Here is a 23,003-nt window from a genome sequence, read left to right as displayed (position 1 = left end):
ATATGTCACATAATGGTTGAATAGATGGATCCTTTCAGGAATGTGGTTTGATTTACTGTCAGCATTTTCCAAGTTAGAAAAGAATTAAGAAGTGTTTCGCGTATACTACCTTGCTGGTTTTTGCGGTATGCTGTGTGTATTTTCTTAGGCTTATTTAACAGCTTCATTGTGAGCTCTTTATTAATGTTTTATTAGTGAGCAGCTGAGTAAACGGAAGATGCTGCAAAAACAGTGTATGTATGCACCCCACATACAGAGTGTTTTCTGTATCCTAAATATCTTCCAGAATGTGAAAGTAGTATCTGTGTCTTCATTAAAAATAAAGACCTGCAACTCTGTGAGGTGAATTGTGAGAATGCAGGGAAGATGGTTCAGTCAATTGTCAGTATGTCATTTTTGCTGTGAGTAGTCATGGCAGACCTTCTGCTATAGTAACAGCTTGTCTTTGATAAGCACAGGAATATTGAAAATGGCCTATGTAATAAGTTTTAGCAGAACATTATACCTGAAACATTGATGTATTCAAAGTCTTTCACAAGCAAGGATGTTTTAGGAGGTTTAATGCGGAATTATCACCCTTTTTGTGTCTGTTGAAAAATTTGCTAAATAAACATTCCCTATAAAATGTTACATTTCTTCATTCATAGGTGTCTTTCTTATGCCAAAGTGATTTTGTAATCAGTCCAAATTTGGTAATGGTGCTGAATGCTTATATAAAAAGGAATTTTCTTTGAAAACCTCTTTTTCATTAAATGAGCCTACTGGAAGCAGATGTGTAAATATACAAGATTTTAATAAGGGCAGCGCCTTTGAGAGTGACTAATATACAACGGCTCAATTAATCAATCTGTTTTTCTGCTAGAGAGAGGATATTCCCGTTCGTGTACTATCTTGAAGTGCTTTTCATTGAATCCCGATACAAGAGAGCACAGAAAACATACAGTGGAGGAGGTGTATCATTTACAACCAAACCTTGTATGAATTTTATAACAAATTGATTACTGCTACCAAGAGACTGAATTAAAAGTGGTTATAATATCAAGCGTTTTCTATAGGACCTATACAATTGCAAAATAGGCTAAGAAACATACCTATACAACATCCATCCATTTTCTGTCCGCTTATCCAGGACATCAGGTTGCTCAGGAGTCAGAGCCTAACCTGGCAAGCAACGGGCACAAGGCAGGATACACCCTGGACAGGATGCCAGTCCAGCACAGGGCACCCACAGACACGTACATGCACACACTCACACCTCTGGAAAGTATTCCCAGAGGCTAATTAACCAACCAGTATATGTTTGGACTGTAGGAGTAAACTGGGGCACCACACAAACTCAGGGAGAACATGCAAACTCCACACTGACATCACACTGGGAATTGAACCCATTTTATTATTATTATTATTATTATTATTATTATTATTGGGATTTTAGCATTCTCTCCAGGCCTTCTTTCTCTATACCAGGGTTTCCCAACCTTTTTTGTCAGCTGAACCCTTCAACCTAAATTATTTGCCTTGCATACCCCCTTGAGATTTTAACTAAATCAAAATCTATTAGCTAATTCTGTCATTGGTTTTTGCATATAAAGTCAAGGTAAAGTGTTACATTTGATTGTCGTAATGTAATATAGTTTACTTTCAAAAATATTTAGATATTTTAAAATTGAATTTTAATTTGACCTTTCCATCAAAATCTCACGAACCCCCTGCAGTACTGTCACGAACCCCTGCTCTATACCTTCACAATGAGCTGGTTGGTTAATATTTTTTTATTTCTTCTACATGTTACAATTACATCAGTGTCCCTGCACTAGCTCTTCAGCTGATACTGTACGGCTCATCCTGCCACTGTTGCCGAAACAGAAACTTTTAACACGCCCTTTGAAAGACTGCGCAGTGACCCCATCGTTACACTTTACACTTTTTTTGCTGTTTCATTTTACTATATGAAGAATTAAATTACAGGGTCCTACTGTTTAAAGTGCTGAAAAGTCTAACATCGCCTCCTGTACCAGGCAAAACTCTTCTCCGTGAAAGATTGATTCAGTTTTACTCTGAACATACCTATCACATAAATGAGGTACTGAAATGTAAAAGTGGAGCCTAGATAATTATTTTCTCCATGAGAAAAGTTGAGATTTTTCAGAAAGCACCCACTTGTTGGTCATTGCCTTTAGTATGATTTTAGAACCTAATTTCACTTGACAATTCTCAGCTGTGGTCTGTGTCCTCAAGACATTATTCTCTTCATTGGCATTCTTATTGTCATTTCTGCTTACATTTAAAAGTCCACTTTCTATTGTGTATGTTTCCACAGGGCAGTTGAAATTTAGCAAAGGTGATGTCATCTTTTTGTTTGCCATTTTAAATGCTAAATTTGACATTTTACAGCACAAGTGTTACAGCAAGTATCTATTTATCTGTCTTTTATCTGTCTATCCATCTACATACATCCTTTCATTTTCTCATCTGTTCTTTATGAACATTGAAGACGGAGGCATGCATGAGGGAATATTCTGCTGTTCTCTAATTCTTGTTAAAATTATTAACTTATTCTTGAATTTTGATACTGCCATTTTGATACTGTATTTGTAAAAATTGATATTGGTTTTTTTTACCTTACCAAATTTCTCCCTTCTTGACCCTTACCTGTGTCCCTTATGCTATTGTAAAAGCAGTAAAACCATTAATATTTAAGAAAAGCCTATAAGAAAAACCTTTTTGCTGAGCTTGTTAAAGCACTAGAAAAGTATAACTCAGTTTTAAGTCATTAGTGTTTGTAGTTCTCAGCAAAGTTTTCTTATTCCAAAGGCTTGAAACATGACCATTATTTACACAGCTGCCTTTACCATGATATAGGTGTTTAAAGAAGGAGTCCTCATAATTAGGACTGGTTGAACAAAGTCACTGATAAATCATTTAAACAGCGCCTTTTTCCAGTGAGACTAGAAACGCAATAATCGTGATTATCCTGATAATCTGAACATTGAAAGACTTGACTCTATCCTTTGTGATGGAAGAGTGCTTGTCGCTAAAAATGTCTCTCCTATTTTATTGAATAAACTTTAGGGAAGTTTCCTTTCCTTGGTGAGCATCTGTTTAGAGGGGTGGTCCAAAGTAGGATCTATTTTATTAGGACACAGGTCCTCTCTTCAAGGTGTCATCTTCAGGTTATAAAGGTGATTCTGGGCTATGTTTAAAGAAAGCAGGGCTCTGATGCTCACAGACCTATATATATATAAGTGAAACGGTTGTGTTGTTTATCAAATAAGTTTGTGTCTAATTATTATGCTGCTGTGCTGCTGATTAAAAGAACACAAGTCCTGTGTAACGCTCTGTAATAGGGATGAAATTATCGTTCTTTATAATTTGCTTGCCTAGCATATTGGTGTCAGATCCAGATTTTATATTGATTTAATCATCTCTTTATATTTTACAAATTTTATCACTCCCCCACTTTGTAACAATATGTTCACTGTAATTTAATAGAAGACGTGGTTGATTAATCTGCTGATCTGTGTCATTTTGAGACACCAGAGTGAAATGAGGCAGATTTGTTCGAATTATTTAATCTGTTCCACTAGATATGACAAATCCTCTATGATATGAATAACGGGCCTGGAATTTCCAGTTGTGTTTAACCTCTTTAAGATTTTTTTCAAACCTTCGTTTGTGTAATAGCAGCCGTTTTATAATTTAAAAGCAAATAGAAACAGGGTGCACAGCATAGCACTGTCTTTTGATTCTCTGTTTTACATTATAATAGTTCCATTGTGAGTCTGAAATCTGAGTTAATATACAGCTCAATGAGAAAATGACATGAAAACTAAAGTGCTGGAAATGCTCTTTGTAAGGCAAAGCTTTGTATTCAGTTTGGTAAAGCCTATTACTTGAAGTTAATCACAATTTGTTTTGTTTCCCCAATAGGATTTCACAGATAAAGCAGTCTTTTAAGGACTCTTTGTAGCTGTTTCTCCTCATTAACTGCACATGTAAAAAAATGCCACAATGTGCTATATGTAATACACCTGTTTTTTTACTTCAGTTTTCCTTATAGTTTTTCTCCATATAGAGCAATGTGCAGTACCTTTCAGAATCTCTGCTAATTTAAAGCAACAGAGGTCATCACAGATTAAGTCACATAATTCTAATGCTACACTTACTCAGCTGAGTCTAGCACTGCCTAAGATTCTATCAGATCTGAAAGCTGTTTTAGAAGGGAGCAAAGTACAGTTATGGCTGCCAGTGATTTTCTGTAACCATTCTTTACTTTTTTTTACTCACTGTTGTCTTTGCTTTTTTTTTTCTTCCTGAAAAGTTTGGCATTTTGCTTTTCTGAAAGGCATGAGTACTGTTTGCCAATCACTTCTCCCACAGCTGCTGCCAGTGCAGGCTTAGCTTAAGTGCTTTAGGATGCTTGATGACATTAATGGGGGAAATTTTCCAATATCTATTTTCAGAGTCCTTTCTTCCCTAAGTCTTTAGTTCTTAAAATGTTTGGATTGGTAAACTATAGGTACAGTATAAAAAGTAGTATTTGTATGCAGTATATTAAACCTGAAATGTTCCCTCATTAGCTCACAATAAAACTCTTAAGAATTATGTTTTAATCGTGATTCATGTACTGCTTAAATTCAACAAGTGTATGTTCCTTATTCAATGTCCAAACAGTGGTCATGTCTGCGTATAGAAAAATAGGCATTCTTCTCCATTAGAAAAATTTTGGACACTTTTGATTCTTCTCATAGATTTGCTATGGCTTAGGGTTATAATTGTTCTCATGAAGACACATTTATCAAATTATACATGCCCTGACTGTTTTCTAGTTGATATGTGGCTGACATTCCAGTTCCTAGTGGACTGGTCATTCAGAAGCAGGTTTAACAGCATACAATTCATTTCAGGTCCCTTACATTTTTAGTTTCCAAAAGCCTTTTTTAACCCAAAATGCACTGTGGTTTTTTTAGAATCTTTTTTTTCCAAACATCAGTATTCGTTTAACATTGATTGACAAACAGACACTGTACATAGGTCTTACAGAGACACCGACACTGTACACCCTAGCACTATAAAGACAGTCAGAAGTTACGCCGTGTGTGTAGTATATACTGTATCATATCTACATCATTTTTAAGTCTAGCCATCTTCGACGTATATGACTGGGTATTTCAAGAGATTATCTACAGGGACTACCGTATCAGTACAGGACTACAAGAACTCCCTGTGGTAATGTTTCTCTGTCTGGTGTAACTACTACATTTCCTAAAGAGGTACCAGCTCTTCTAATGCTCTTGTGCTTCCAGGAGACAGCATTGCTCAGCTCACAGATGTTGTCAGCTCCGAGCATCCGGAGTCGGATGGACGGTCGACGATCTTCAGCGACAAAAGTGGAATGGTAAAAGCAGCAAGAATGCTGCTCTCCTCTGTGACCAAAGTCCTGGTATTGGCTGACAGAATCGTTATCAAACAGATCGTCACTTCCCGGAACAAGGTGGGTAATGTTCCAAAAGCCTGCAAAATGTGTCTGTGAAGCACAAACCACAAACTACAAACCTTGCTGTCGTCGTTTAGTGTTGTAGTGGTGCCAGGGCACAATTTCACAAGATTTCACAGGCTCCTTGTTGTAGCTTCTTGGCAGCTCCCAGTGATTTTAGTCCGTATCTTATTTAGGATAAACATCTTTCTCCAACTCTATCTTAGAAAACTATTCTAAAAAATACATACTGTGTACATTCTTGTTACAATTCATAATATCTTTGTTAAAAAACAACATTTCTAGTGTCTTAATGCAAGTACAAGTTTGAAAAAAATAGTTGATATTTGATATCTTTTATATCATAGATACTGAATGAGTTTTAATGGTTACAGGTAAATGTGTTTTTTTTTAATTTTAGAGGTATTAAGAGTGTTGTTTTGCCATTCATGAATACCGTATAAACATTTTTATCAATTTTTATACTGCTATTCTTTTAATATGTGTTATGGAAAGACAAATAGCAAGCAGTAGTACAGTCAGAAATGTAGTGAAACATAAGTTTTCAATCTTAATCTGTTGACTCCTATTTACTTTTCACAGTCCAATGTTAAATATATCCGTGAAAAAAAGCTTTTGTAAACCTTTTACGCCTCTGCTTCATATCTCACTTTCAGTATAAAAAGTCATACCAGAGTTCATGTATCTAATGGTAGTTCTCAACTAGCAAGAATCAAACAATATTTATGAAAATATGCCTGAATATTATGTAAAGTCTTTTTGTTCGTCCTAGGGACCTGAAATGTGGGTGTTTGTTTTTTATATTTTTCATTAGAGAGACAAAAGTTAAAGTTGAGGAGGAACATAAGAACATACATAAGAATAAGAGGATACATAAGAACCACGTTTCCTCATATGAGATATCTGATATGATATCACCTTGACTGAGATTTTCTGCTCTGTTAGTACATACAATAGATAGATAATTAATGGTCATCTTCTATTACTGCTGCCATCCTAAACTGGGCAGTCACACAACTAAAGAAATGGAAGTAATCATAGTAACTTTATTTGTAATAAATGCTTTTGAAGTATAGGGAGTGATATTTAAATAAACCTTAATGGCTGTGTTTACATCTCAGAAAATGCACCTTCAAATGGATCAGAAAAGTACAGAAACTCTAAAGCATTAATAAATTATGATTGCTGTACCTTTTTTGATCTCTTACCTTGTAGTGCACTTGCAGTCCAGTATTATCGCGGTATTTCGTACTGAGCAGGGAACATGCCACAAATTACATCTCAGATAATGGAAGAATGGAACATATTTCCCCGAAAAAGAAAGCAGCTTTTATCTTTTATTTTTAGGGTTACAAAATATATAAGTCATTTTCAAAGCAGTAAGTAATCAAGTCTCGTTATGGTTGTTTGGTCAGATGAAGAGCAGAGCTGCTTTTATGCCTTTGCTTAATGGTTTGTCTGACTAGAAACTCAATTATTGTACTCTGTTTAAAAATAGTATAAAAGCCAGATGCCTAAAAGTAAAAAAAAACTATAATAATTTCCTTCATAAAAGCAAAGTCTAACAACTTTTCTGGTGCTGTTATTGCTTAGTAATTTATTTCAGAAAGTAGTGTTTTTAAGCAGACGTCTCTCCTCTTAAAACAAAAGTACACTTTTTTTTTCTTAAGCCCAACTGGTAATGTTTACTTTGTGAAGATTTGAGAGAATTGAGGCTGTAGGTTTACTTTGCCATGACCATAAAGAAATGTTTTTTCCCCCCTGAATCCATAACTTTTCTGTGAGTGGGAAAGCAAAATCCTTTCTAAAGCTCCATAATTTATTTTGTCACTTCGAGACCCACATATCCCTTTCAACACATCCCTCACCAGAAAACAGTGGCCCCAAGATATGAATTTAATTTAAGATCTTAAGCATCAAATTATTTACTTTTCCTTGACCCCCTCGTAGGTGCTATCATAATATTTCCCTACTCCTGAGTATGTTGTCCATGAACCTTTTAACCCACATATTTGAGTGTCTGGTAGTGCCGTTATTTGACAATTTGCGAACACCATAGCACCTGACAGTGCCTGACAGGAGAGTGAGCACTGACTGAGAGTTCACAGAGGGTATCACTAATTACTGCAAGCGTTCAGGCACCTCAAAGCACCCAGGAGTTCCCGTTACGTCAGATAATGGAGGGAAAAACCTGGCTGACCCAATTCCGCCAGACCTCTCGGTGTTCTCCTGATTGGCTTACGCTGCTTTGGAAATACCAGGTCACAATTTTCTGATGAAACCAGAACAGAACATTGCAGCTCTAGCTCATTGCCTGCATAAAGAGTGAAATCTTTCATCAGTTGAGCTGCCCGATTTGACAAAAAACAACCTTGAAAGATTCGTTATTGACAAAACAGTAAAGAGAAAATAATAATAATAATTGCTTACACTTATATAGCACTTTTCTGGACACTCCACTCAAAGCGCTTTACAGGTAATGGGGATCCCCTCCACCACCACCAGTGTGCAGCACCACCTGGATGATGCGACGACAGCCATAGTGCGCCAGAATGCTCACCACACACCAGCTATCAGTGATAGGAGGAGAGCAGAGTAATGAAGCCAATTCATAGATGGTGATTATTAGGAAGCCATGATTGATAAGGGAAATTTGGCCAGGACACCGGGGTTACACCCCTACAGTTTTCGAGAAACGCCCTGGGATTTTTAATGACCACAGAGAGTCAGGACCTCGGTTTTACGTCTCATCCGAAGGACGGCGCCTGTTTACAGTACAGTGTCCCCGTCACTATACTGGGGCATTAGGACCCACATGGACTGCAGGGTGAGCGCCCCCTGCTGTCCCCACTAACACCTCTTCCAGCAGCAACCTTAGTTTTTCCCAGGAGGTCTCCCATCCAGGTACTAACCAGGCTTAGCTTCAGTGGGCTGCCAGTTGTGAGTTGCAGGGTGATATGGCTGCTGGCCATATAAATGTTAGAGCTTGAGTATAAATTGTCATTGACTCCGCTGAATGTTAATTTTGAATTTTTTCTCACATTTAACCTTCAGATCTATAAAAAGAAATCATTTGTCGTGTCCCAGGGCAAAGTGATTTGGTGGGTGTGATGTAAAGAACAAAAGCCAGACCGAATTGACACGGTCTCCAAGTTAATCAAACTGCACTGAAAAGTCCCCATCATACCAGCACCCCGGCGTTGCTCATGTAAATATGAAGTCACTTGTATGTATTGCTTTGCTAATGTTTCTTCTGTGCTAAACCAGAACAAACCTGGGCTGGAAGCTTGAGTAACTGAATCTTTGGATGGCTTCATTTGACTTAAAGTGATGTACAGGATATCAATCTCACTTGAGGCAGAAGGATGTGTCATGGTGTCCAGCTAATCATCCATTTTCAGCAACCCCCTCATCCTTGGAATATTGCAGTGAGCCAGAGCCTGATTTGGCTGTTGCAAGGTATAACATGGGATCACACTCTGAATGGATCTCCAGCCCACTACTGGGCCCATATGCACTACTTCCACACACAAGTTAGGAGCAATGAGACACCATTACTTTGAAGTGTGGGGAGAAAATGGGATCTGAGCAAAAGAGATATGGGGAGGACATTCAGTATTGAACCCAGGACCCAAGAGCTGTGAGGCAACAGTATCAACTCTGACATGACATTCATTATAATCATACAGTATAATGTATAATAATAACAACAGTTTTTCACAACACAAGTTTATGCCAATAAGAAGTATTTAATAGACTCATACATCTGAAAAACAGCAGAAATAGTACTTTAATCCTAGTGAAGGAAAGTGTTGATAAGCTATAGCTTTTACATGCAAAGCTAAAGATTAGAAGAAGAAGAGATTTTAAATGAGATGTGGCTGTCTAGTACATAGTTACTAGTAGTTCACAAATGTCTGGTAGTAGAACAGTTCTGTATTGATGTAGTTTTCTCATGGTATTATGTTTGCTTTATGGTCCTGTGTGCATATCGATTCATGTGACGAGAAAGGCATAAGTTTGAGTTTTGGCCACACAAGATTGATTCACTGAAAGCAGGCAAAGGAAAAAAGCTAATACAATTTGGCTAAAGAAGATTTCTCCCTGCCTTTCTGTGAACCGAAACTGAAGGTTTTTGTTTTACAATGACTGCAGCCAGCATCAAAATTATAAACCCCGATTGAAGTCTTCACAAACATTTTCTTTCATATGTTTTATCACTCCCTGCCCGCTATGCAGAAATATTACAGGAATAAAGCTAAATGAATAGATGAATGATAGTGAATAAATGAAATAAATGGGGGATTGTAATATGATACAAAATAATTAGATGAATGATAAGAAATTAAGACAACCAAGGGAATGGTGAAGTTTATGAATGGTATAAATAGATGAAATACAAGTGTAATCAAAACATTTCATTCCCATTCCCCCTTTCTGGATCCGATATAATTTATATTATTCTGTCAATAAGTTAAAATTCAGTAGCTGAATGCCAATGCCTGAGAAAGTACTCAAGAGGCAGACTTTATTAATTAGCCAAGTTCTTACATGGAGACAAATGCATTGCTGAGCCAAAATCATCATCTCCAGAGCACAGCTGAACCTTTTATTTATTTTCTTCCAGATGGTTTGATCCCATAAAAAGGGTGTGAATTACAAAACCCATCTTTGCTGATGAACCTTTACTGAAGCACTCCTGTACAGAATGAATAAGAGTTTCACTCAAGTGTCCCCTGATTTCTGGTGGCTGATTATAGAAGACAATGAAACAAGAAGTCCTTAGAAACAGTGAGATGGGTCACCCAGGGAGCACTTATCTTCTTTGTGCTGTCAGGAGACACGTACTGTATTTGAATTTCTGCAGCTGGGGCGAAGCGATTCAGCTGGCAATCGTGTGAATCCCAGCTTGTGTTATCTTCTGTTGAGAAGGAAAACAGGAGAGCTTCATAAAGACGAAAAGTCCATTTGTCTGTGCTATCCTCTATTTCACTCATTTTCTTTAGAATTTGGGTCGGAAGTCAGCAGCAGAGAAAAGGATTGATGGCAAATTGTTGTTCTGTTCCCGGCTTTTTTGAGCAAGAGTTGTGTGTTCCTTAATACAAAAAAAGCATCTACTGCATAAGAATTAAACGAGTCATAAAACCTGAGCTCAGACGAAGTGAAGATTTGGTCTTTATACCACCACTTGTACCTACATTTTGGGCTATTTCATGTTTTTATTGGGATCTTGGGATCAGGAATTAGACAGCATGTTAAGAGTACCCTTAATGCTTTCCTGGAGGAACAACATCTTAAAATTAAAGAAATCTGAGAAACATAAAATTCAAAATATAAAAAGTAATGCACATTTACTGTATATATAAACTAGCTATGGTTGTTTTTGTTTTCTAACAAAAGAAGAGAAATCTGAAGTACGCTTATTAACTTAAGCCAATTTCATGTTGTGCCAATTGTGTCCTTTGATTTTAGTTTTAGTGTTGGTGAGTTTGTATTTAACCAGGTCTTAACTGCCATTTGAAATCTTATTTTAAGGTCAAGAGCGCAGATGCAAAGAACTTGGCTAAAAGCAGAGATGGCATGCCTCAGGACAAGGGCTGAAAAATAAGATAGCATTTCATAATCTGTCACTGATGCTGTATGGTACATATTGTCAAAACTTACACTGATACACTTGCATTGCATGTCAAATAGCATTTTGCCAAGTTGAAGTCAGTTTTCAGTCTTTTGCCGGTATTACCTGATTCAGGACTGTCTTGGCCACTTGGTGATGTTGATGTGAAATTATTTTTCTATTAATCTTGCAGGTTCTCACAACCTTGGAGCAGTTGGAGAAAGTGGGCAGCTTCCAGGAGTTTGTGCAGATCTTCAGTCAGTTTGGGAACGAGATGGTGGAATTTGCTCATCTAACGGGAGACAGACAGAATGTATGTACCACTACCTTACCACCTGCCCTTATAAATACAGCTATTTATAAAAAAATACACAGATGTTCATGCATTCATCAAAGATATCTCTTTTAATTAATGTCTTCTAGCAAGTGAGGGTTTTGTTGGTGTATTATTTAGCCAGGGGGTCTGTAAAATGAGTAGCAGTCATTAGATCAAATGACAATGTGTGGTTTAGATAAAACGCTATCTGCATTGGGACAGAATTTAGTCTAGAGATGTTCTCAGTACCACACAACTCAGGGTATTGAAGAGCTGGAGTGACCTCCCAGCTTGCTGTCCATAAACTAATATTCATAAGTCCAGTTCTGCCACTGGTCCTTCTTTTTCGATTACTTGTTCTAGTTGTGTTTTACCCCCTGGTTCAAGATATTCCAACACCATCCATTAGGCAAAAGTCTCTTGGAACACACAGAGCATTCAGTCACTGGGACAGTACAGCAGTGTGATACTATGGACCTCGTTGATTGGTTCAGTTTGCAGAATTCACAAGAATACATGAGAGCATTTTATTTTATAATTGATTGCATTGACTATAAGAGTTCATGCATTTTTAAATTTTCATGTAATTGTTTCATTAATATTTGAACATCTGATTTCAAAGAGTAGTTTCTGCCAGACGGGTTTAAAAGCAAACTGTATTTTAGTTATAAATGGAAGCAAAGCAATTTTTTAGTGCAGTTGAATTATGATCAGACCATAATTAGGTCCTACAACAGCAAAAGTGCAAAAGCACTGTCGATGTTCTCGCAACAGAAAATCGATCTTTTCTTGAAACCCAAGGCACAGTGCTTGGGGAAGGGTCTGTCATCAGTTTTGTCTTGGTGAAACACCTCTTGGGCTGATCTTATTGGTAGAAAAGAAAAAAGAAAGGGATAAGGGATAAAAGAGATAACAACACATTTATTTTGATATATTCTTTAGTTACTATCAAGCAATTTTTCAGTAATTATGAGGCTCTGTGGAGACTACACTAATATGTTTCAGTGTAAGTACTGTTTTTATGACAGGTGTAATATAGTGCTGTTGTTTCCACAGTGACCTTAGGGATTATAACACAACCTGAAACAATATTCAGCAAAAGCTGCACTTTCACCAGTGCTGGACCTTAAGACGTGGGAAAGTAAGACATGGGAAAAGGCTGTAGATCATTTTAGGAAGTACTTACAGTATATCCCAGTTCCTTGAATTTCCACACAAAGAAAGCTTTAGTTCTCCAGTACTGATGCATGTATAGTGAAGTGCTTATATCTGGTGATTTTCTTTTAATGAGTGTCAGGTTGCTGTCGTGTCATGTAAGATGATAGGTGCATTTCCACTTGTCTTCATCAGGATCTGAAAGACGAGAAGAAGAAGTCAAGGATGGCAGCAGCAAGGGCAGTCCTGGAAAAATGCACTATGATGCTTCTCACTGCTTCTAAGGTAGTGTCTCTGGAATATTGCTGTAGGATAAGATACGATCACTTTATTGGCCATATAAATTTTCTTGTATTAGGAATTTGTCATTTGCGCATGCCCCAACTTGCTCTCCATAAGACACACAGACAGGGAGAGAAGCTGGGGGTCAGAGCGCAGGGTCAGCCATTTATTCGGCACCCCTGGAGCAGCTGGGGTTAAGGGCCTTGCTCAGGGGCCCAACGGAGTAGGATTCCTCTGCCAGCCGCAGGATTCGAACCGGCAACCTTCCAGCTACAGCCGCAGATACTTAGCCACAGAGCCACCACACCAGATAGGAACATATGAGTGGTTACAAGTGTGATGAGACTGGCCTCCCTGATGCATTTGTTTGCCTGTAGTTAATTAATCTAAGGATCTCATCCAGCCATTTCCTGAAAGAAGCCCAGATATCTGGTTCAGCATCATAGCTTGGTAGCTTGTTCCAAGCATCCAGTAAAAAGGGTGTCTACTGTTTTCAACGAACTTCCCTGTAATTTCCTCTTGTGACCTCTGGTTTGTGATTTACGGATTCTGAAGAGATCTGATTAATGCTTTTGGGGATTCTGAGGATGGTGGCAATGTGGAGTAGTGGTTAGGGCTCTGGACTCCTAAGTCCTGAGAATTGATTGATGTTGTACTGCTGCTAAGTACTGCTGTTGTATGCTTCAGTAAGGTAGTTCACTGAACTGTCTTCAGGCAAATGTCCAGCTGTATAAATGGATACAAATGTTAGTTGCTTTGGATTCGAGTGCTAGCCGAATTGATCAATAATAAGTACGAAACTGTGAGCACACTTTACTTTTAGGAAATCACTTGACTTGAGTTACCTCAAGTGTGCCCAGTGAGCTATTGAAGTAAAACCTGGACTTCCATTCTCATTATATATTTCTCTTTGAGCTTGTATGAATGAGCTTTGCAATTTCATGGTTTAAAGTACCATGGTTTGGAACTGATCAAACTCTGGATTTGTCTTGCTCATTCAAAAATGTTATGAGCTAAAATCAGTAAAGCTTTAACAGAAAAGGCACCTCAACACCTCTTTTTTTTTCTGAAACATGTGCCTTGGGGATTAAAAACGGATCTGTAGTCACATTGTGTTGGACATACCAGGACATGACCTCGTAATACCACTGCGAGAATGTTATATTTTGTGCCTCACCTATAAAGAGTTCAGCTGCTTGTACTTGATGTAAAGATATAAAGAATATAGTTTTTTTTTGTAATATGGAAAAATGTTAATGCATACTAAAAGTAATTTTTAATCATGGCTGTGGAAAACTGTTACGTTTTTTGAGCATTCAAGCAGCTTTCCACTTGAGTACCTGAGGAAGTGTGGAGCGGCCTGACGTTTGCAGACGCTGAATTTGTCATCGTCTCCTCCAGACGTGTCTGAGACACCCAGATTGTGAGTCAGCACGGATGAACAAGGACGCAGTGTTCCACCGTATGAGATTTGCCCTGGAGCAGGTGATTGAGATTGTGACAGATGCCAGGCCCAATGGAGAGACTGAGGTCCAGACCATCAGCATCTACACAGGCATCAGGGATTTCAAGGTGGGACTCTTTCAGTGGAGTGGAGGTGGGAGGTACTCTAGCTAACGGATTATTGGCAGGGATTAACTACACACAATGATATAAACATATTTTTTCTTGTTCGCATGGCTTGTCATTGATTTTGAGACACACACTGAAAGTCAGTTGCTTAGGTTGTACTGCCCTTGCTGGAAAGCTGTATATTAGGTCTGGAAGTGTACACACCAGGTTCATTTTATCCGAATGCACATTCACATTGGTGAAGGTAAAAGGACCAGTTATGAAAGAGATGCAGAGCTACGTTATTTAAGCACATACAGTAACAGGTGTCCTGATAAGACTTTCCAGAAGTGAGGCATAGACAGTGCAGTCAGTAACAGCTGAGCCAAAGACTTACAGGTTTCTGTGTTCCTCTCAGTGAAGTATTTTTACAACCCCAACTTCCCCTTCCTCGGAGGGGAGAGGTAAAAATACATGGGAACGAATGAATTGTTATGTCTGTTTTTTTTATTCTTATTCTGAATAACTTTATTTCTCATTAAGGTTTTTTTTTGTATGAAATTATAATATGTTATACAAATCATCAACACCCCATGGGTATAAGAAATGTGTAATCTGTTTTTATTTTTGTATTCCTGTGTCCTGGTGAGCAATGACACTAATGTATCTTTTTTTTATAGCTCAAGAGAGTAAAACTGTTTTTCTTGTTAGGATATGACGATTTCTTTGTCAAGGCAAATTTAATTTTCTTGCGTCTTATTCTTATACTTCAGAGTGTTCACAGTGTGAGTGTTCACACAAAAAAAATATTTGCTTCATTTAATTATTCATTCATTTGAACATCTGCATTCGCTGAAAGTCATGGTTAGCTATGGAATAACCAGCCATGTGTAACAACAGGCAAGGACTCAATTATGAAAGAAATACGTTGGAGTGGCAGCACTCAAGAACAGTAAGCATCAGATTTCGCACCTATCGCACCGGATTTCTGCATATTGTTTTAGAAAGGTTTATCTATATCTGAAAGTACAATTAAATTCATGACCATGGTACTGTACTCTCAAGGGAATTTTTTGCTTGAGCGCTAAATCACCATATTAATGAGAGAGTTGATTGGTCACAGGAGATGATTGAACTCGTTGAATGTCACAACTGGTGAAAATATAGAACGAAAAACATATAAAGGAATTAGTATACCTTGCTTACCAAGAGACCAGTGCCAGTATGTTGGAGGGTAGACTAACTCAAGGCACTGGCTTGTTTTAAACTTGTGAAGACAGCCAAAGACAGTTGGTCAAGGGAAGACCAACTTTTCAAGACCAGATGTCATGATAGTCTGGGCAGGAATATCTAGTTACTGCAGAACTCCACTTATCCAAGTGACTGTTGATTGTAATCTGAAAGCATGGAGCCCCAGGCAACTAGGATATTGTCCTGATCTCAGCAAGGGACGGGGCTGTGCTGTAGTTGGTCGCCTGCAGGCTGCTGTGCTGTCAAATGACCTGACGGATAGGCAGGTTAGAAGAGAGTGTGATCCAGGAGGTAAAGACTCCATTGAGCAGTCAAGCATTGTAAAGCAAGTATTGAGTATAATGCGGGTCAGATATCCCAATAACCTTAACAACAGTGAATGTCCCTGAAAGGACTGCTTCCCTTCTCTCTGATCTCCTTCAGAACAAAGTAGAGGGCCTGCGGGAGGAACTGTACTCCATGTCACAAGAGAGCCTGTTGGCGATACTGGAGGGTATCCTGGAGCACACAGAGGACTTCACAGATTCAGCCTACACCAGCCATGAACACCGGGAAAGAATCCTTGAGCTGTCTCAGTTGGCCAGGCAGGAGCTGGAGCAGCTCGTCACAGTGTGGATTCAAGCAGTAAGATCTGGAGGCATCCTTATTATTTTAAAAAGAGCTCTTTTCATTCCGAAGCTCATTATGTGTAGAGGGGGAGACCCCCTTCATTGTAGCTTCTGAAGAGCAGTATGTAGTTCCACTACACATGAGATCAGGGTGGAAAGCTGAGACATTGAATTATGGAAGAATTTAACAGGTGGCCAGTTTGCAAAATCTAGAGTGGAATATAGCCGAGACTGGAGGGTTAACCCAGTGCTGTTCTTTAAGATTACCGTGCATGAATTCGTAACAATAATCCTCAGAGAAAGGTACTCCCAAGGCAAAGAAAAGGCTTTTACAACAGTTGTGGCTCTTGTAGTATAGGTATCCAAGTTCCATACCTTGAAAGTTTATTGGTTTTCATTCGGCTCAATTAAATGATTTTGTCCAATGACTTAACTGTTTGCTTAACCAAACCAAATTAACAGTGGCCTCTGATTTTAGGTAAATTATGATTGGTAATTTGTTTAGGGGTCATCAGTTGTGTACCTGCTGGTACAAAAAAAAGACCTTTCAGGCATAAGCAGGGAGAATGTAATACTTTATTTAAAAAAAAAAGGGAGAGGAAGAAAAAGTCAAAGTGTGCTTCAGTAATAGTTTTTGGATTGCAGTAAGTACTTTTTATGAACATTATTATTATTTGCGACCTTCTGCTTTCCGTTGATGTTGTGATGTCAGTAATTGGTTGGCTTTCTGGGTCTGCTTTGTCTTGGATCTCTGTGCAGTTGATTCCATACAGACTGGTGACTCACACAAATTCATTCTTGGGTGCTGGGTTACCTGCTATTCCTCACGGTTTGACTTTAGCCTCTGAGAGATGCAGTAACCTTTTTGATATGTTATTTTGTCGAGAAGCAGTTATTCAAGTTTTCTTTTCTAGTGTTAAAGGCCAGACTGCAACTGTTCCTTCTCTCTCTTTTCTTTTCATCACATGTTTCTGATCATATAGATTGTTGCTAGGTTTCTTCACAATGGACTGCACCATGGGGTATTTTTGTAAAAAGAGCTATAAAAATCAAAATCAAATTTCCTGCTCTGTAGTGCTCTCCAAAGCCTTTTGTATTTGAGCCATCTGAAGGTTTTTCTCTCTTTAACTACAGAGTCTTTTGTCAACGTGATGGCTAAATAGTTGATTGTTATAAGCACATTTTCACAATAAAGAATTTTATGTTAATCTTTAAACACTTCTATACTTCACCTTACACAAACATATTTTAGTGAAACCTTGCTTATTGTTCATTTCAGTATAACTATATTCAACTAAGTCCTTTTTCCTCTCTGTCTTGTTCCTCTTTTGTTTTCATGAACATTGTCCTTCTGATCTTGGAGTTTTTGTAATTATCTGCATATCTCATAGACATACTGTACATCCTAGTAGCTACTATGTGCCTAATGAACTATATTTCTCATATTCAGTACTATACTGAATTTTGAGTAGTCCGTTAGTGATTAGTTTTATTTTTATATGAGATTCATGAAGACAATAATGCAGTTTACTCTGCTTCCCAGTGGACATGAATTTTGTACATCTGTGCCTAGATTCCCTTAATATTGTTTAGGCAACACTTTCAAATCATAATTAATAGGGAGGCAGAAAATTATTGCACTCGGTTGTGGGTTTTGTGTCTTTAAAGTAATGCCTGCTCTAGACTTGTAGCTGACGTTAACGATATCACAGAATCCAGTCCTGATTCCTGTTTGCTTTGTTTTTCATTTTACGGTTTACTAGTCAGCATTATCAGAAAACAGGATGTTCTCCTCCACCTTTTCATTAAAAGCAAAGGATTCAATTATCTGCAGCTTTTCAAGAGACGTTATATGTTATTCTATAGTTTTGAGAAATCATATTCCAAATATACAAAACAATCCTATTGCTACCTTGCTGCAGTTGCTCACAGCAGGAAGACTCATTCTACACTTGAGCTTGTTTGGTGTTTCTGAGAGACTGTCGTATTTCACAGTTGTGTTCAAATTCACAAGGTAGTGGTGAACTTTATTCTGTTAAAACGTCTGTCGCATGGGCAGGATAGAGAAGAGTAATACAGTCTATTCTACTGCCCTTATAGTATACAGTACATGATCCACAAAGAACAAAGAAGGTAAAAGGAATTACACAGTACATTTACAAAAGAATAACCAAGCACAAAACAAAGTTATTCATAGAAAGGTGATTGATCGAGCTTGTCTTTCAATCAAGTTTTAAACATGTCCACAGCCACAGGGTCTCTAAGCCTGATCCTAGAGAACCCCAATCACCCTAAATCATCTGCCTTTTACAGATGAGGATTACTTGTCCAGACCATTATTTTTAAAAATGAGTGTAGTAGCAGATTTTAAGTTTATAGTAACAAAACCAGATTTCAAGGACTTGGTGAAGATTTAAATAACAAATTGACAAAAGGCAAAAAAAAAATACACTTGACTGCGAGTATGGGAAACAAGTCCAAAGTATGTTGTAGGACTCATTTTAACTACCATCTCAGTCACATAAGAAGCATTTAAAGAAGTAAAATGACAGAAACTTAAACACCTGTGAAAGGAGAAGAAGGGTAGATGTTATCAGAAGGCGAGGACAGCAGTTGATTATTAATATTATGTATTACACTGATTAGCCAACAGCGGAAAAGTAGATCTTTTAACTGGTTTGATCTTTTTATTCATGATGGAAAGGAAGAACCGTCAGCCTTAATAGTTTGCCTTGTGATCCTGCTTCCTTCCGGAATGCAGTTCAGTTTTGAACTGGGGAAAGAAACAAGGAAAAAAAGAACTAGACTGCTTTAAGAACTAGACTGCTGTTAATGTGTTCATGTCGTGATGTAAAGAGTAACAGAATCCTCAGTATACCCTAGCGCTGTTGTAATTTCCCCCTGTAGACTGTTTGAATTCACCACATTCAGTCGAAGTGATAGTCTGGTCGCAGTAGGAGTGACAGCCAAATGGTCCCAAATGTGTCAATAGCTCTGAAAACAGAGGTAGAAACCTAGCAGCAGCTTTAAGGGGGATGGAGGTTAAGATAAGATCACTTTATTAGCCATATACAATTTCTTGCATTAGGAATTCATCTTTTTGCATACCCCAGCTTGCTCTCCATGAGACACACAGACAAGGAGAGAAGCTTGGGGTCAGAGCACAGGGTCAGCCATTGTACAGTGCCCCTGGAGCAGCTGGGGTTAAGGGCCTTGCTCAGAGGCCCAACAGAGTAGGATTCCTCTGCCGGCTGCGGGATTTGAACCAGCAACTTTCCCGCGACAGGCGCAGATCCTTAGCCACAGTCCCACCGCTCCGCCCCAGGTTGAAATCTGTTTGTATTGAAACACTTTCAAATGATGCTATATTGCAATATATGCTATATATGCTATAGAACCATATTTAGACTAGTGTCTACATGATGAATGCATGCTAAACCACTACAATGAAAAGTGGTGCGAGATTTTTCAAGAGGAGTAACCACCTCCACAAGCAATAATAATATTCAGAAGGTGCCAAGTTTCAGTTGGAAAAAGGTCAATAAACTTTTTAAAAAGCGAAAATATTGCAGATGTCTTTATATAGCTTCGTATTAGAGTGTATGTTGATAAATTTGGAAAATATCCAGGCCACCTTAGTCAAGGCCACAGCTGTTTGATGAATAGTGGAAACAATGTGATCTGATGACACTAATGTCATAGTTGAAGGTTGTATTATACATCAGGTTTTATTATAGCCCAGGTGCTGATACAGATAACTGTGCAAAATCACTTGTAGTAACATGATCAAAAACTCAGTAATTCTGAGACAAATTAAGAGATTCTACCAGCTCCTGTGCATTTATGTATGTTTTTCTTTTTTAAAGCAGCAGTCCTTTAAGGCCAAAGAAGTGACAGAGGAAATGGAGCTGTCCATTCTTAAAACCTGTCAGAGTCTGAATGAGCTGAGGAGAGAGGTGAGAGCTACCTTTTATATCTTAAAAAAAGAGTCCACACACTTGATCCCAACTGCTAGAGAGACATTCTTTTAGCTCTGAATACATGTAACCCAGTCAGATAGAACCAAGATCATATGTCATATGTCACAGATTACAGGATTTTAGGAAGTAATTTCACTTTTTTTCCTGAGATGATTTTGAAGTAAAAGACACTTTTTGGGTCCTACATGTGTATGTTTTATGATTTTAGATTCTTATTTTTTAAAAGATGGTGTAGCACCTCTGTTTCCTGGTTGTAAATCATCAAGTCATGAAGTCTAAAAAACATGAATTTATCATGTTAAGCTGCTCTGTTAAATCAGCATCGTCCGGCTGTGGTCCATGAAACTTAAAGTATTTTTGGTATTTTCATTTCAAGGGAAATACCACCGTGTAGTATATACAGGTGTAGTATATAAATAAATTATACCCACAAACACATACTATAAATTGCAAAGCTGCATAAATTTTACTCTGAAACAAAATGGTCTTGAGAGTTAAAAAAGAAACTGTACATGGTTGAAGAAGGAGGCTGCAGGCAGCAGAAGGAAATTAGATTTTGAGTGGAATGCTGTAGATAAAGTCGGAAAAGATCTCTCGGAATGTGTGGATGTGCCCAAAGGAGAGGAACTTGTGCCGGGTGTTTGCAGCTCAGACCGAGAAGTGTTGAAACTCCAAATTAAACTTCACGCGTCTAACAGCATCCTTTTTCCTCAGCTTCACAAGGCCGCAGTGGGGTTGGCGGCTGACCTCTTGAAGTACCACGCAGATCATGTTGTGCTGAAAGCCTTGAAGGTTTCTGGAGGGGAGGGCAACCTGGAGGCCGTGGCTGAGTACTCCTGCAAACTGACTGAGCAGAAGGAGCAGCTGGTGGAGGTGAGGCCTCTTTTCCCCAGGGTGCAGTCTTTTATTTATCCTGCGAATTAATTAGGCAACAAGGGCATTTGCACAATTAACATCAACTAGCATTTATTTTCATATGGCGCCTTTAAAATTGGCTTCTCAAAGTGCTTGCAGAACAACAAAAAAGGAGAAAGTAGATGGGGGTTTGGAATACAGTAGGAAAGCTATGGCGCACACAGAACCAGTTAAATAGCAGCCCTTCTAAAAAAGAAGGTTTTCATTCTAGATTTGAAGGAGATCAGGGAAGGTGACTCTCTTAATATCTTTAGGGAGAGAGTTCCAGAGTTCAGGGGCGTAGCAGGAGAAGGCCTTGTCATCCATAGAGTAAAGACGGGCTAGGAGGATGGACTGGAGGCCAGAAATAGACAAGCAAAGGTTGCGAGATGGGGATTAGAACGATAGTAATGGGGCGGTCTTGCTTTGACTCTGGAGGAAGTGACTACTAGAAACTTGAACGAAGGCATTTCTTCTGCTTTGGTCTCATTACTGGAGTAATTAAACACGAGTTCATTGAGAAAAAAATTCAGCCTTCCACCTTCTGTCTTGCTTAAGTCATGAGATTTATGCGCTGGCTGCATGATTCTCTTTTCTTTATTTGCTCAGACCTGTCGATTACTGCGACACGTTTCAGGAACGGAACCCCTAGAGATAACCTGCATACATGCAGAAGACACCTTTCAGGTTATAGGCCCACAGGTAAGTTGTAAACAGAGCACCCAGATCCAATCGAGGTATCATTGGATAGTTTAACATTTTAAAATAAGGGTTTCGGTGACAAGACTTTAGGAGCTTTTTTGCAACGTACCATACTTACTGTGAAGCAAGGGCTATAATGTGATCAAATGTAAAAACTCAGAGTGTGAACAGCATTGTAATGTACGACTTTAATGCTGGTCTTCCAGCCATCACTGTGGTGGACTGATTAAGCTCTGAGACTGTGTCCCTTTAATTAGGAAGCAGAGCAGAGCACTCGCTGTCCATTCTTGCCTGAGGCTTTAAACACATGGCAGCTAGACTCTTATTGCAAACCTCTTGTGAAAAGTCAATAGAACTTGGGCCTCAATAGGAAATGCATTCTAGCTGCAAAAAGTTACATAATCTCCTATTGTGATTGCTTTTGGCCTGGCTTACAATGATGACCTAGTTTGCTTTTATAGGAATTGCTAGTTGCTGTGTTCAGTTGGATTTTTGCCCTCTTTCCACTTGAAAGCCCCATTGAAAATCTATACGTCAGCATATACTAGCCCTGCACAGTTTTCACAATTCATTGCTCTAAACTTTATGCTCTTGACACTTTGAAGTACCCATTACCTTTTGTTATATACTGTACACAATCTACTCTGTGGATTCAAAGCAAAAATCTAAAAGAAAGAAGTAAATATATGATATGAATGAAAAATTGAAAAGTTATGATTGCGTACATATTCAAAACCTTTGCCATGGAAAACGTAGAATAAATGTAGGTGTACGACATTATCTTAATGAGCAACTCCCTAGGCTGAGTGACATTAATTAATAGTGGTTCACATGATTACAAAACAAATACACCTCTACATCTCTGTAAGCCCCCCCCCCACTAAGATTGTTTAAAGACATAGATCAGGAGAAGCATATAAAAACATTTCAAAGACCCTTCATATCTCTTTAAGCTTGGTGACGTAGATCATTTAGAACTGGAAGGAACCCATACTGAACAGCCAGGCAAAGAAGTAACTGGTTAGGAATGGCTCCATGAGGCCAATGGTGACTTTGAAAGCATTACAGTGGCTGGTGTAGGAAAAAATGGCCGTTGGTCAACACTATCCCACTCACTCCACAGGGGGCTTGTATGGAACTAAAAGAAAAACAT

At 38.4% G+C, this 23,003-nt stretch overlaps 1 protein-coding gene across 5 annotated transcripts in view; it reads left to right on the top strand.

Annotated features, from left to right (window-relative positions):
• ctnnal1 (catenin alpha like 1) overlaps positions 1-23,003 on the top strand; it is a 100,915-nt gene that overhangs the window by 64,848 nt on the left and 13,064 nt on the right. For 3 of the 5 annotated variants that reach the window (XR_016093853.1, XM_088929391.1, XM_088929393.1), the window contains exons 3-10: positions 5,307-5,494; positions 11,305-11,424; positions 12,778-12,867; positions 14,266-14,436; positions 16,090-16,290; positions 20,141-20,230; positions 20,969-21,127; positions 21,758-21,850. Coding sequence is in view for 4 of the 5 variants with exons in the window: in XM_088929391.1 (XP_088785517.1) it covers positions 5,307-5,494; positions 11,305-11,424; positions 12,778-12,867; positions 14,266-14,436; positions 16,090-16,290; positions 20,141-20,230; positions 20,969-21,127; positions 21,758-21,850 (1,112 nt within the window). In the remaining variant the exon portion in view is untranslated. The remainder of the gene's footprint in view (positions 1-5,306; positions 5,495-11,304; positions 11,425-12,777; positions 12,868-14,265; positions 14,437-16,089; positions 16,291-20,140; positions 20,231-20,968; positions 21,128-21,757; positions 21,851-23,003) is intronic. The other 2 variants (XM_088929392.1, XM_088929394.1) reach the window with 1 other exon arrangement.

Source organism: Atractosteus spatula, chromosome 12, assembly GCF_055471065.1.
Source record: "Atractosteus spatula isolate fAtrSpa1 chromosome 12, fAtrSpa1.hap1, whole genome shotgun sequence".
In the NCBI taxonomy this organism is placed as follows: Eukaryota; Metazoa; Chordata; class Actinopteri; order Semionotiformes; family Lepisosteidae; genus Atractosteus; species Atractosteus spatula.
This window is presented reverse-complemented; position numbering and strand designations above follow the sequence as displayed.